This window comes from Sinocyclocheilus grahami, unplaced genomic scaffold (assembly GCF_001515645.1).
Source record: "Sinocyclocheilus grahami isolate Dianchi unplaced genomic scaffold, SAMN03320097.WGS_v1.1 scaffold47.1, whole genome shotgun sequence".
NCBI lineage: Eukaryota > Metazoa > Chordata > Actinopteri > Cypriniformes > Cyprinidae > Sinocyclocheilus > Sinocyclocheilus grahami.
In genome coordinates this window covers 4,961,305-4,974,521 of record NW_015505226.1, presented here as the reverse complement: position 1 = coordinate 4,974,521, position 13,217 = coordinate 4,961,305, and the positions used below count along the sequence as shown (strand labels likewise).

General features: G+C 36.2%; 1 protein-coding gene across 1 annotated transcript; it reads left to right on the top strand.

Moving 5' to 3' along the window:
* The first annotated feature begins 3 nt into the window (after positions 1-3).
* On the top strand, positions 4-8,321 carry LOC107582855 (follicle-stimulating hormone receptor-like). The gene is made up of 10 exons (XM_016268870.1): positions 4-188; positions 2,940-3,011; positions 4,064-4,138; positions 4,296-4,367; positions 4,533-4,607; positions 4,771-4,851; positions 5,548-5,616; positions 5,710-5,784; positions 5,986-6,171; positions 7,199-8,321. Exons 1-10 carry the CDS (start codon positions 4-6, stop codon positions 8,319-8,321), a joined length of 2,013 nt encoding a protein of 670 aa, XP_016124356.1.
* The last annotated feature ends 4,896 nt before the right edge of the window (positions 8,322-13,217 follow it).

The window sequence follows — 13,217 nt, the reverse complement described above, 5'->3', positions numbered from 1 at the left end:
AAGATGATAAAGAGGATGGTCTTGTTGAAGATGCTGTGCTTTAGTCTTGGATGGTTCATGTCACACACAGAAGGCATGTTTGTTGGATCTCATTTCTGTTCATTCAATGGTTCGACTTGTAATTTCTTCTGTCTGGGCAACAACGTCCATGAGATGCCAAGACATATACCGGAAAACACCACTTTTGTGTGAGTATAAACACACACACGTTACAATATATGTATAGTTATAACATATATGTAGAATTTCACATTAGAAATATCCCTTCCAATAGTTTGATGCTGCCTAGCTGTTTTGGATGTTGTAGCTATAGTATGTATGTGTTGTTTATTGTTAACTAAATTGAATTGAATTGAAATAAAATGTATTCAATATTAGATATTAATTATATAAATATATAATGAATGCATATTATATATTATTATATTATAAATATTAAATAAAAAATAGAAATGTTTCCTTGGCAACTAACTGAAAAAATTATAAAAATTACTCAATTACTAACGTGCAACATTTAATTTTTTTTATCTAATATTTAATATTATATATTATTATATTATAAATAATTAATATAAATACATATTAAATATTAGATAAAAAAATTGAAATGTTGCCTTGGCAACTAACTGAAAATGACAACAACTTTAACATAAAAAAATTTAAGTAAAAAAAAAAAGCAAATAACATGTATACTTTAAAAAATAAAATAAAAATAAAACTGAAAATATTAAATTAACAGCTAATTCAAAATATGAATAAACATTATAATAGTATATAAAGAATACCAAAATAACACTGATATGGTGATCTCATATGGTAAAATACAAGTATAAAATGTAGGTACATAAATAAGTATAATCACTTTTATTTAAAAAAATATTATGATTACAAGTTACTATAAAATAGTATTAAAATACAAATAATTAAATATGAAGACTTTTCACGTATTGCATACAATTACCTTATTTAGCATTTTTGTCATTAAAAAACAAACTATATTTCATGATATTTTAATCAACTTTTCCTACATTTATTTTAAATAAAAATTATGAAATAAATAAGAATTTTAATGAAACCTAATGAACTTAATGAAAGTGATAAACAACATTCAAAAGCTTGACATTCTAATTAAAAACCTGCGATTCTCAGTGACAATGTTATTGTTCCAGAGCTTGTTATTGTGGTTTGGAGAGAATGTGATTGACAAGTAATACATGTTTCTTTTGTGAGTCCCCAAATATTTTTTGTAATCTCAAGTCTATATCGTCCTTCATACAAATTCTTAAGCCTGACATGGGGGAGTATGTTTTTAATGTCAAATGCTTTTCTTGTATTCCATGAAGTAATTTGTTATTTCAACCAGTCAAAAATAGAGAGGGGTAAACATGAAGATGAAATAAAACCATCTTTGGCTCCACAAGCAGGTTAATCAGGATTGTATTTCTGTTTTGAACCGACTGCCAGTCAGTTTAGATAAGGTTGCCCAGCTCAATCTATCTGAAGATGCCCAGCTGGATCACACATTTCAACCTGACAGGGCCTTTGTGCTCTGAGCCTCACTATGACTGTCTGCGCTTTGGGTTAATTACTTTGGCTTCTTTACTTTTCCATTTTGGAAAAAGCACCAAGATCTTTTCAGCTTGTGTGTCTCAGTGTGTCAGACTCTCTACTCGGACTGCAAGAACGAACAGTGCTGTGCTTGATAGGAATAGTTCATGCTGCAGATGTTTTCTCTCTTTATAACTGTAAATATCAAGGCAAATGTCTCTGAAACATTGCACTCTTCTGTAGTGTGTAATTTCTGCACCACTAACAACACCAAACGGACTTACAAAAATAAAAACTTCCTCCATCAGCCATTTAGATAACCCCACCACAAACCCAGTCAGGAACAAATAAGTAAAAATAACAAGGATCAAAACAGTCAAGCTATGATATAACAAAGTTATAGTGATCTTTCATATCTGTATCTCTTGTACCAGCACAATTTACTTACCCGCATGCTTTACAAGGCATTCATGTCCAGAGTGCTTTGTGTAATTGTGCTGTCTGCGTTTCTGAGGGATTACAGAAATGAATATCCACAGGGAGAACACACAGACACTAATGACAGCGTGCAATAAGAATTACACAAAAATCTTGACAGTAAATAGGTTATTTGCAGTCTGTAAATAGGCTACTGGTAATTGTGTTTCCATTTCTCATAACATTTCGCATCTTGAATGACCTAGTTTCTGCAATGACTCATTCTGCTCATACTAACTTTCATGAGAACCTATTAGATTCCTGAAGTGGAAGATTAGTGTACAAGTTCACAAATATACTTGGAAAGAGTTTTTTAGAGCATGCACACACACACAGACAGAGAGATACTCTAAATTTAAACCAGCCCAATCTCATGAGAAAATGAAGCTGGTATGCTTGAAAGCATGAATCTGTATAAATTTGTGCAATGTGATTTGTATAGAAACTTATGATTTTTAGAGGGAAAAATTAAGCATGAAATTTCAGATTCATGCTAATTAGCCACCAATTTGCCAATAGTTACAAATTTTCATGAGAGTGTTTTGATTTTAGCAAGTGTTTCTGCTTGGTGCCAACATTATAATAGAATGGAGAAAGACCACTCAATTAAAACATTAGGAGAATTTGTATTCTCTCCATTCCAGTAAATAGCAGCTGTGGATGTGCCTATTACCTGGAAATGCTCACCAAAAGGGTTGCAGTGTCTTCTGACTTATTAAATTAGATTCAAATTAAGTGATTGGCGATCTGGTGAAAGCAGGAAAAAAAACTGCTATTACTGAAATACACGTGCCGGCTTTGGATTGCTCATACCACATTCACATCTGAATAGACTGTGCTATTTATAACTATAACTTTGATGGTAACAAATTGTTGGATGGTGAATCACATCTCTTCTGTCTAATTTTGAGCAGGGAGATCAAACTGACTGAGATCAGCGTGTTTCACCGAGCAGCCCTGTCTGAACTACATAAGCTGAAGAGAATGTGAGTGCAAAGTGTGAAGGACACCAAGCTGTTTACTATTAAAACATGGAAGTGTATTTTCAGCAAGAAACCACATGGAGATTAGAAAGAATCCAATCAATTATTTAAAACCCAGAGAATTTGCTACTGAATGCTCACTACTGTTCTTGGCTTTTGGCTTAGTTTTCAGTTAATGCAAAACCGCATATAAACACATGATATTTAGTCTTGTTTGAATATGTTTAGACTTTGATATGGAACATGATGTTTAACAGTGACCCAAACACATATGTATCACAGTATCAAAATACTGCAAACCTGAGAGAGAGAAATTGGCAAGTGTTTTTTTTTCTTATTCAGAAATAATATTTTTTTATATATAAAAAATATATATATATATATATATATATATATATATATATATATATATATATATATATTCTGTTTTATTTATAAATCAGTATTTGCATAGTGATTTGACTTCCCCTATAGGAATAATTCAATAATTTTCTGAAAATGTACTCAACCTCAGGCCATCCAAGATGTAGATGTGTTTGTTTCTTCATCGAAACAGATTTGGAGAAATTTTGCAATTTTATGGATAGAGGATGTAGATAGATATTTTAGCTAGAAGCGATGATTTGAAGGTCTAAACAACTTACTGATGGATTTGTTTCACACAGCTTACTGCTTTACAAGATGTTAACTGATGGACTGGAGTCATGTAGATTACTTGTGGATTATTATCAACTGTTTGAACACTCATTCTGTCGACACCTATGCACTGAAGTGAATCTGTTAGTGAGCAAGTGATGTGAAGTGGTGATAATTTTTTCCAAATCTGTGACACTGAAGAAACAAACTGATCTACATCTTGGATGGGCTAAAGGTGATTACTTCTTCAGCTAATTTTCATATTTGGGTGAATTATTCCTTTAAAGAAATCAAGCAGATAGTGCACATTGTGCATCGTGGTATTTAAGATTTTGTAATCATTTTGTCATATTGCAATCAGTTTTAAAAGGCTTTAGACATAATATCTGTTGCTGTATGATTATTATTCTTCTCCTCAGAGTGGTGTCCGAGAATGGTGCTCTTGAGCGAATTGAAGCCTTTGCTTTCTCTAACCTGACAGAGCTACAGGAAATGTATGTTGCTGCACTACGTGTGGAAATTACATCCAATTACATTTTTGTCAAAAAAAATTATTTTAGTGTTTAATTTTAAACCAAAATTTGTAGCAAATAATATGAAACCGATCATTTTTATCTATCTATCTATCTATCTATCTATCTAATCTGACAGAACTATTACAAAATCAAAAAACCTTGTGATGCACAAAGATGCCTTCTGGAGACTTCCAAAGCTACGGTATCTGTGAGTTCTTTTTTGTCTTCATTACTCTTGTCTAGTAAACTCTGAATCGTTGTGGTCTCATGCTGTGGTTCAGCAATTTAAAGGGAGTATATTACAAAGACAAAATACAAATGTCTCTCTGATGTATTACATTCATTAATCTTGTCTGTGTGTGTGTTCCTTTAGGACTATATCAAACACTGGTCTTAAAGTCCTGCCTGATTTCTCCAAGATCAACTCTGCTGCTCTTGAATTTCTATTGTAAGCCTCTACTCATGTTGTCACCGTCTTAATGTATATTTTTACTTGGTTCGGGTGGATTCCTTTTCAAAAAGCATACAATTTGTAAATAGTTACAAAGAAATTATCAATAGAGTACAGCTAATCTATGTTAAATCTATACTATATCAAAACTATGTTACAGTGATCTACAAGATAACATGCACATAGATAGGATTCCTAGTAACGCTTTCCTTGGATTGACCAGTGCCACCATAACTGAGCTGTAAGTATACAACTGTGCGATTGATTTATTCTTTATGTGAGGAGTGAATAATATGATGGGCTGTTGAATTATTGAAAAAGCATGCACACACTTAAATTGAATAAAGTTAGTCTTGGAGTACATAACAAAAAATAAACATTGCAGCAAAATTATATGTAATGATTTTTTTTTCCATACACAAAAATGAAACTTTCAGTTAACAGATTAATTAACAAATTAAATTAACACATTTTTACTGTATATACACTACCGTTTAAAGTTTTTTTTTGTCAGTAAGATTTTTTTAAAGAAATTAATACTTTTATTCAGCACATTAAACTGATCTCAAGTGACAGTAAAAACATTTATAACATTACAAAAAAAATAATATTTCAGATAAATGCTGTTCTTTTGAACTTTCTATTCATTCAAAGGATCTTAAAACATGTGTCATGGTTGTCACAAAAAAAAAATTAAGTAGCACAACTGTAACACTGATGATAATGAGAAATGTTTCTTGAGCACCAAATCAGCAAATTAGAATGATTTCTGAAGGGCCATGTGACACTAAAGACCAGAGTGATGGCTGGTGAAAATTTTAGTTTTGCCATCACAAGAATAAATGACATTGTAAAATATATTAAAATAGAAAACCTTTATTTCATGACTTCTTTATAAAAAAACTGGAAACTGGTCTAACTTAATGTACTCTTGCAGGAGACTAACAAAGAATGGGATCCGTGCGATAGACAGCTATGCATTCAATGGTACCAGAATTGAAAAACTGTGAGTTCTGTTACATCTTTTATATTCATAAATTAGCATCTCGCATAAAACCGCTAATCTTTCATCTAATCCGTTTCTCTCTCTTTCTCACAGCTTTCTCATGGGAAACCAGCAGCTGAGTCATATCCACAGATACGCCTTTATAGGAGCTGAAGGCCCCATCGTTCTGTAAGCATGAACAACTCTGACTTTCAACAACAATACAACTCACCAGCTGGAGCACCACACACCCACTCTGTGTCCTCAGGACAAACTCTCACAGCAATGCCTGTTTCACTCACACTAACCTCTGTTACCTGGTTTAGTTCAACAACAAGCTAAGTACACCCAATCCTGCACTGGACACTGAAATGGCTGCTGTCATTACAGAGACATCTCACATACTGCTGTCCACACCCTGCCAGAAAACATGCTGCGGACTCTTAAGCTTCTGATGGCCATCTCTGTCTACTCTCTAAAGAGGCTTCCCAGCCTGGAGCTATTTACTGAGCTCACGCAGGCCAACCTGACCTACCCCAGCCACTGCTGTGCCTTCAAAAACTTCAAGAAGCACAAGTCAGTTACACACTGCTTTAAAAAAAAGTTTATTCTGTCATAATTTACTCATCCTTATATCATTCCAAACCTCTGTGGTTTTCTTTCTTTTACAAAAGGAGACCCCCATGTTAAAATGCCCAACTTACAGCAGGAAAAAAAAATGTTTACAGCCTGGTACTTATGATTTTGGTCTATATAGCTAATTTTGCCCTTCATGACAACTGTGAGAGGCGTGATTTTTTTTTATAACTCATCCGTTTAAATGATATTAAACCTTAAAGTTTTGCATAATGAAGGGCGTGGCTGCCAAGATGCAGATGGCTGGCTCCGCCCACTTTAGGCTTCAAAAATGCTCTTCAGAAACCTACGGGTGACGTCACGGACACTACGTCCATGTTTTTATACAGTCTATGGGTTTAATAAGCACTATAGCGAATACAAAAATCTGAACAGCTGTTTGAAAATATGTAAATACTGTTTTTCTTCCTTTCTTCTCTGTGACAAGCAGGGATCAGAAACAGAAAGTTTTGCAGCATTTTGAGTATCGTAGTAATTTCTGCTTTTTTTAAGCGCCACCTACTGTCAGAGAGTGAATTTGCATTTTCATTCATTCGGTCTGATTTTTTTTATGTATTGGTCTGAACAGACAAATTACATGCAAAAATTGGACCGAATATTTTTGTAAAACATCCAACACAATCTCATGGCAATGCATAAATATTTAACCTTTTCCCACGTTCACCGCGGGGGACCCCTCAAGCGCAGGGCACCAGTTGCACTGCCCTAAGGATGGCCCTGCCTGCTCTAAATTCCAAGTTTTCTAAAGTCAATTAGAGACCAAAAGTTTGTACTGGACTGCTTTTATGATGCGTATTTGTCATTTTAAGAACTGGTCACCATTTACTTTCATTGTCTGGAAAAGAGACAAAGAGGTTTAAAACAACATGAGGATTAGGATTAAAACAACAGGAGTAAATGGTGATAGAATATTTTCATTTTCTTGAAAACTCATCTATACACTCATATATTATTTCTGTTTTCACAGGTCTGTGAAGAATCAAATGTGTAACGATTCTGGTGCCCTCCTCCAAGAGCCATACTTTTTTGAAGACCACTGTAAGGATGTAATAGAAGTGACCTGCTACCCCACACCAGATGCATTCAACCCCTGCGAGGACATCATGGGTTTTACGTTCCTGCGGGTTCTGATCTGGTTCATAAGTATATTGGCCATCGTGGGCAACTGTGCTGTCCTCCTGGTGCTCCTTTCGAGTCGCTACAAACTGACTGTTCCCAGGTTTTTAATGTGCCACCTGGCATTTGCAGACCTTTGCATGGGCATTTACCTGTTGATCATCGCTGCCAAGGACATTCACACACAGTCCCGCTACTACAACTATGGCATCGACTGGCAGACGGGAGCTGGGTGCCATGTGGCAGGCTTCTTCACAGTCTTCTCCAGCGAGCTGTCTGTTTACACTCTGACTGCCATTACCCTGGAGCGCTGGCACACCATCACTTACGCCATGCAGCGGGAACGCCAGATGCGCCTGCGCCATGCCTGTGCAATAATGGCAGCTGGGTGGCTTTTCGCCCTGCTTACTGCTCTGATGCCCGTTTTTGGAGTGAGTAGCTACAAGAAGACCAGCATCTGTCTGCCAATGGATGTAGAAACAGTGATTTCACAAGGTTACGTGGTGCTGTTGCTCCTACTCAATGTAGCTGCTTTTCTAATCGTATGTGTCTGTTATATGCGCATCTACCTTACCGTCCACAATCCCACCTTCGTTCCTGCCAATGCGGACATGCGTATAGCAAAGCGCATGGCTGTGCTCATCTTCACTGACTTCCTGTGTATGGCTCCCATCTCGTTTTTTGCCATCTCCGCAGCCTTAAAACTACCGCTAATCACAGTTTCTCACGCCAAAGTCTTGCTAGTGCTTTTTTACCCCATAAATTCCTGCTCTAACCCGTTTCTCTACGCCTTCTTCACCAAAACCTTCAAGAGGGATTTCTTCATTCTGACTAGCCAATTCGGCTGCTTTAAAACACGTGCGCACATTTACCGCACAGAGATCTCTTCGGGGCAAAACGGAGCCAAGGTGCCTTCACCAAAGACTAGTGATGGAACACTGTATTCCCTGGGTCACATCGCCCAAGTGTACTGACCACTAACTCAGTCCACCAAAATATGCTGCTTGGAGGCTGAAATGAGGATAAATAAGGAAAAACATGGAATCTGGATATTAAATTCTTGAAGGTTTCTACAGTGTGGAATAGGGTAAAGGCATCTCATATTGATAGTGCTTGACCTCTCAGGTCAAACGATTCAGATGTCTTTAGAAATAATTATACCATTTACAAGATGCTGCTTGATTGACCTTTGATATCCTGATAGGCATATATCTTTGATATCCTGCATGCATTCATGCACAAAAATTGAGACTAGGTGATATCTTTACTATGAATAATGTAGATCTTCACATCTTTCAACAAGCATGCAGCATTATTAGCATGCAGCAAATTAATTAATACTATTGAAATGTACTTGTGGAAAAGTTATCAAATTTAGAGATATAGTTAGTATAATGAAAATTTTGTCATCATGTACTTATGCTCACATTGTTCCATACTTGTATGTGTTTTCTTCTGTGGAAAAGAAGGTACTTTTTTTTTTTTGAGGGGGGTCCATACAATGAAAGTCAGTGGGGTCCAGTGTTGTTTTGGATCACATTGAATTGCACTATATGGTCAAATGACAATTGAAACACTCTTCGGTGTAACATTTGTGATTCAATGGAAGAAATATAGTCATACAATTTAGGAACATTTGGGTAAATTATGACAAATTTTATTCTGTCTATCTATCCCTTTAAGGCTTGCGCTGATACGATACTGGTGGCAAAGGGACAACATGCAAAAAAAAACAAATTCAAAAAGAAAGAAATTGTGATCCATGAGGAGTGTATTTGGTATATTTGTTCATTTTTAATAACCAAAAACAGTAGTCATTTAAAAAAAATAATAAATACACAATATAAAAACCTCCTGTTCCATTCAAACCGTTTTGTTGTCTGTGTTATTTCTTGAAATGTACTTGTGGAAAAGTTATCAAATTTAGAGATATAGTTAGTATAATGAAAATTTTGTCATCATGTACTTATGCTCACATTGTTCCATACTTGTATGTGTTTTCTTCTGTGGAAAAGAAGGTACTTTTTTTTTTTTGAGGGGGGTCCATACAATGAAAGTCAGGGGGGTCCAGTGTTGTTTTGGAACATTTGGGTAAATTATGACAAATTTTATTCTGTCTATCTATCCCTTTAAGGCTTGCGCTGATACGATACTGGTGGCAAAGGGACAACATGCAAAAAAAAACAAATTCAAAAAGAAAGAAATTGTGATCCATGAGGAGTGTATTTGGTATATTTGTTCATTTTTAATAACCAAAAACAGTAGTCATTTAAAAAAAAATAATAAATACACAATATAAAAACCTCCTGTTCCATTCAAACCGTTTTGTTGTCTGTGTTATTTTAGTTCCCATGTGTGCTGAAACTAAATAGACATTTTTAACCCCTTGCCATCGCTCCCTCTTATCACAAATATTTCAGTCCTTTAGCACTGCATGGAATTATTTGTTCAAGGTCACAATAACCTCGCAGGCCAAACGCAGTATGAGAGAGGATCTCAGAGAAAGTATAAAAGTTGAATGGACTTATGGTACATCTAATAAATCCTTCCCTGGACATCCACAAGAAAGTAAAGCGGAGTGTGCTTACATGAACTGAGGCACAATATAAATTCCAAGTCTTGACTCTGTTATCTTTGCACCTGCAATATTGTTTAAGCTCTGAGACAGAGAGCTGTTGTTCTGCCTTTTTTTCCCTTTTTGGTGGCAGCAATGTTTGCCTCAGTGTTGGAGGGGAGCGATGGGAGTGTGTGGCAGTTACAGCAGCTGTGCAATACGGCACCTTGAACTCAAACCTCAAATGGGCTGAGGAAGTCCACAAAAAAACGAGGAATCTGTTATGAAGATATGGCTCATGTATCAAGGCCAGGGGTTCAATATCGCAAGTCAAGGGAACAGCGGACTGTGAGCAAGCCACACACAGAGAATGCAGAGAGAAGTTACTGCAATCATTATAACTTTTAAATCATTAAAAAAATCTATTTTAGGAGATAATCATTACTTCTAAAAACCCATGCCTGTGGCCTACTTTATATTTTAATTCCAACGCCCCAGTGAGGACCAAGATTCCACACAAAATACATGCTTTTTCAATAATTCATGACTATATTAATGTAGCACTGTGAATAATTCTGTATTAAGAACATAATAAGAACATAATTCAAAATATTGTTTAGGATTTGTGAATATCAAGTCTATGACTACAACTGAACACTGGGTGTCGCTGTAATCCGCCAAAAGCATAAAGCAAGTCATGGATACTTGCATACTACTTACTATTGCTACATAATACAGTGTATACATCCTGTGCACGCCAAGAAGTATCATATATTCTCTATGCATAGATTACTACCCAAGGTGAAAAGCTTACTGTGGAAGAGCATTCCAAAATGTGCTTGACATGACCTTCCCCTTACAGTGTGATAGATGATCCTGAAAGAATATCAGCTCAGCTGTGATTAACACCTCTTTCTTGACTCATTATTTAATTGGACCAACAAACGTTGACAATTTTACACAAACTGGATAAAAAAAATGCATTAAAAGCGGTTTTTATTTCTTAGACTATATGGAACTCGCTGAACTAAATATACAACTTAATAAGGTAATCTGACAACGTTGCATAGAAGCTACTGTTTGAAACATTATGCCATTTTAATTTCACTTACCATTTTTCAAAAAATAGCAATCAGCATATAGCGTATATTCCTGCAGTATTCATTAAAGCTAGTACTCCATATGGACCATAGCCTTAAGGCCTGTTCACGATAATGACCATAATGATAACGATAACTATGAAGTTTGAATAATCTTTCTAACTCTATGAGAATATAGGGAAGTCCACAACACGGCTGTAATGATAACCATACCACAGAGAGGAATGATATCAGTGGAATTAATTTCAGCAGGATTAAAACAAGACATCCACTCTGCTTTAAAGAGCTAGAGCATTTTAGTGCCCAGATAGCACACGTACGTCTGCAAGATGTCTGTTAAAGATCGCTTCATCTGGAAAGCATCTGCTGTGTACAAACATCTGATAGACATCTTTAAGATGTCAGTTTTATTTACATTCTAAATCATAAACATCTTAAAGACATCTTCTAAACGTCTATTTGACATCTTATAGGAAACATCCTATAGACCTATTGCAGATAAGCAAAAACTCTAAATAAAAAACAAAAAATACGTCTTGCAGACATCAAATAGACCGTGATGTACATGTGTGCTATCAGGGTAAAGACATAACTGCAGCGTGCGCTTACAATATAAAGTTATTGTCTAGTGTGGACGCTAATATTGTTCTTGTGGTGAACCTGCCTTTAAGCCACCTTTAAACTATATTCGACCTATCCGATTTAGGCCTATCCACCTTTTGCCTTAAGGGGAAGTCTGGGGCAAGTTCAAGCTCAAACCGGTGCGCAACGTTTTGCTACGGTTTCCGGGTTAAACGACATATTCCTGGAAACGGTGTGCAACGGGGTTTGAGATACGTTTTCTCTTGTTTGGTGGGTGTGTCAAAAATGTCAGCCCAATCAGCAGCAACATGTATATAAACCACGCGGTATTAAAGAGACAGCAGGCACAATGTAATTAATATCTAAATAAATTCACAAGAGCAAGTATATTGTTTGCACGTTTATTTACATTAAAGGCAAAATAACTGAAATAATAAGAGCACAAGTATAGATCTGGAACTTATTTAAGTCATTTCGTAATTGCAATGTCTTCTGGTCCATATCCTTTCCTTAGGAAGGAACATATTTACATATTTACATATTTTACTATACATATTTATATATTTTGCTATTGTATTGTGGAGTGACAGTGAAAAAATCGCCCAGCCCTATTTTAGATTTATTATAATTTATACTCGTATAAAATATAATTATTGGAGGGGGAAGGAAGGACAAAACTGCAAAGGGTCAGGGTCCCTGCTACGCACCTTCTTAGAGTTCAGGGTCCATGTTTGCTGCTTACACACGTTTTTAAGACTCTTGACATCGAACATGACAGATAATCAAGAGTTTTATTTGAGGTACTTAGTAGCAAGTAAACAGGATATCCTTTGAAAACCAAAGTCATATTACAAAAATTCTAACCAAAAGAACTTCCATGAATTTTGTTATTTTACATTTCATCCTCACTAAATCTCACATTAAAAAAAAACAAACCACAGCTGACAGTTTCACAAGCCACTCAGGAAGCCCCATCCTCTCTAAATGGGGGATTCTTAGACAGAATCAAATAATGTGCAAACATGTAGCAGACTTTATAGGGATAATCAAATGTCGGCCGTGGTGAAACTACATATTCAGAGTAAAGGTCTCTTCCACTGGCTGAGGTCCAGGTCTATAGGTCCATTTAAACACAACACACACACACACACACACACACACAAATGGCGCTTTTCCACTGCATGGTACGGCACGGCTCGGTACGGTTCACTTTTGGGGGGTTTTCCACTGGGTACAGTATCTGGTTCTTTTTTTAGTACCCCCTCGGTTGGGGTTGTGGCGCTTTTCCACTGCGTGGTACGACTCGGCTCAGCACGGCTCAGTACGTTACGGCTCGGTTTGCGTTTCCAAAATGGCGCTTTTACACTGCACGGTACGGCTCCCCACCGGTTCAGTCTTTTGGGGGGTTTTCTCGGTGCGCTCACTCGAGCGTTAATGGACTGTGGGCATATTTGATATATACTGTAGTCATGCAACATATGGAAATCACTTGGTTCAATGACAAAGGAGCCAGTGTAGATCTACTCAGAGTACATGACTATTAAACTAATGGCGCTTTTCCACTGCATGGTACAGCATGGTACGGTTCCGTACGGTTCACTTTTGGGCGGTTTTCCACTGGGTACAGTACCTGG

Bases quoted from the DNA above. Each gene is read 5' to 3' on its own strand.
- LOC107582855 (XM_016268870.1), top strand. From the start codon at position 4: ATGATAAAGAGGATGGTCTTGTTGAAGATGCTGTGCTTTAGTCTTGGA. The intron at 4,368-4,532 runs GTGAGTTCTTTT...GTGTTCCTTTAG, and splicing joins CTTCCAAAGCTACGGTATCT to GACTATATCAAACACTGGTC. The intron at 4,852-5,547 runs GTAAGTATACAA...GTACTCTTGCAG, and splicing joins AGTGCCACCATAACTGAGCT to GAGACTAACAAAGAATGGGA.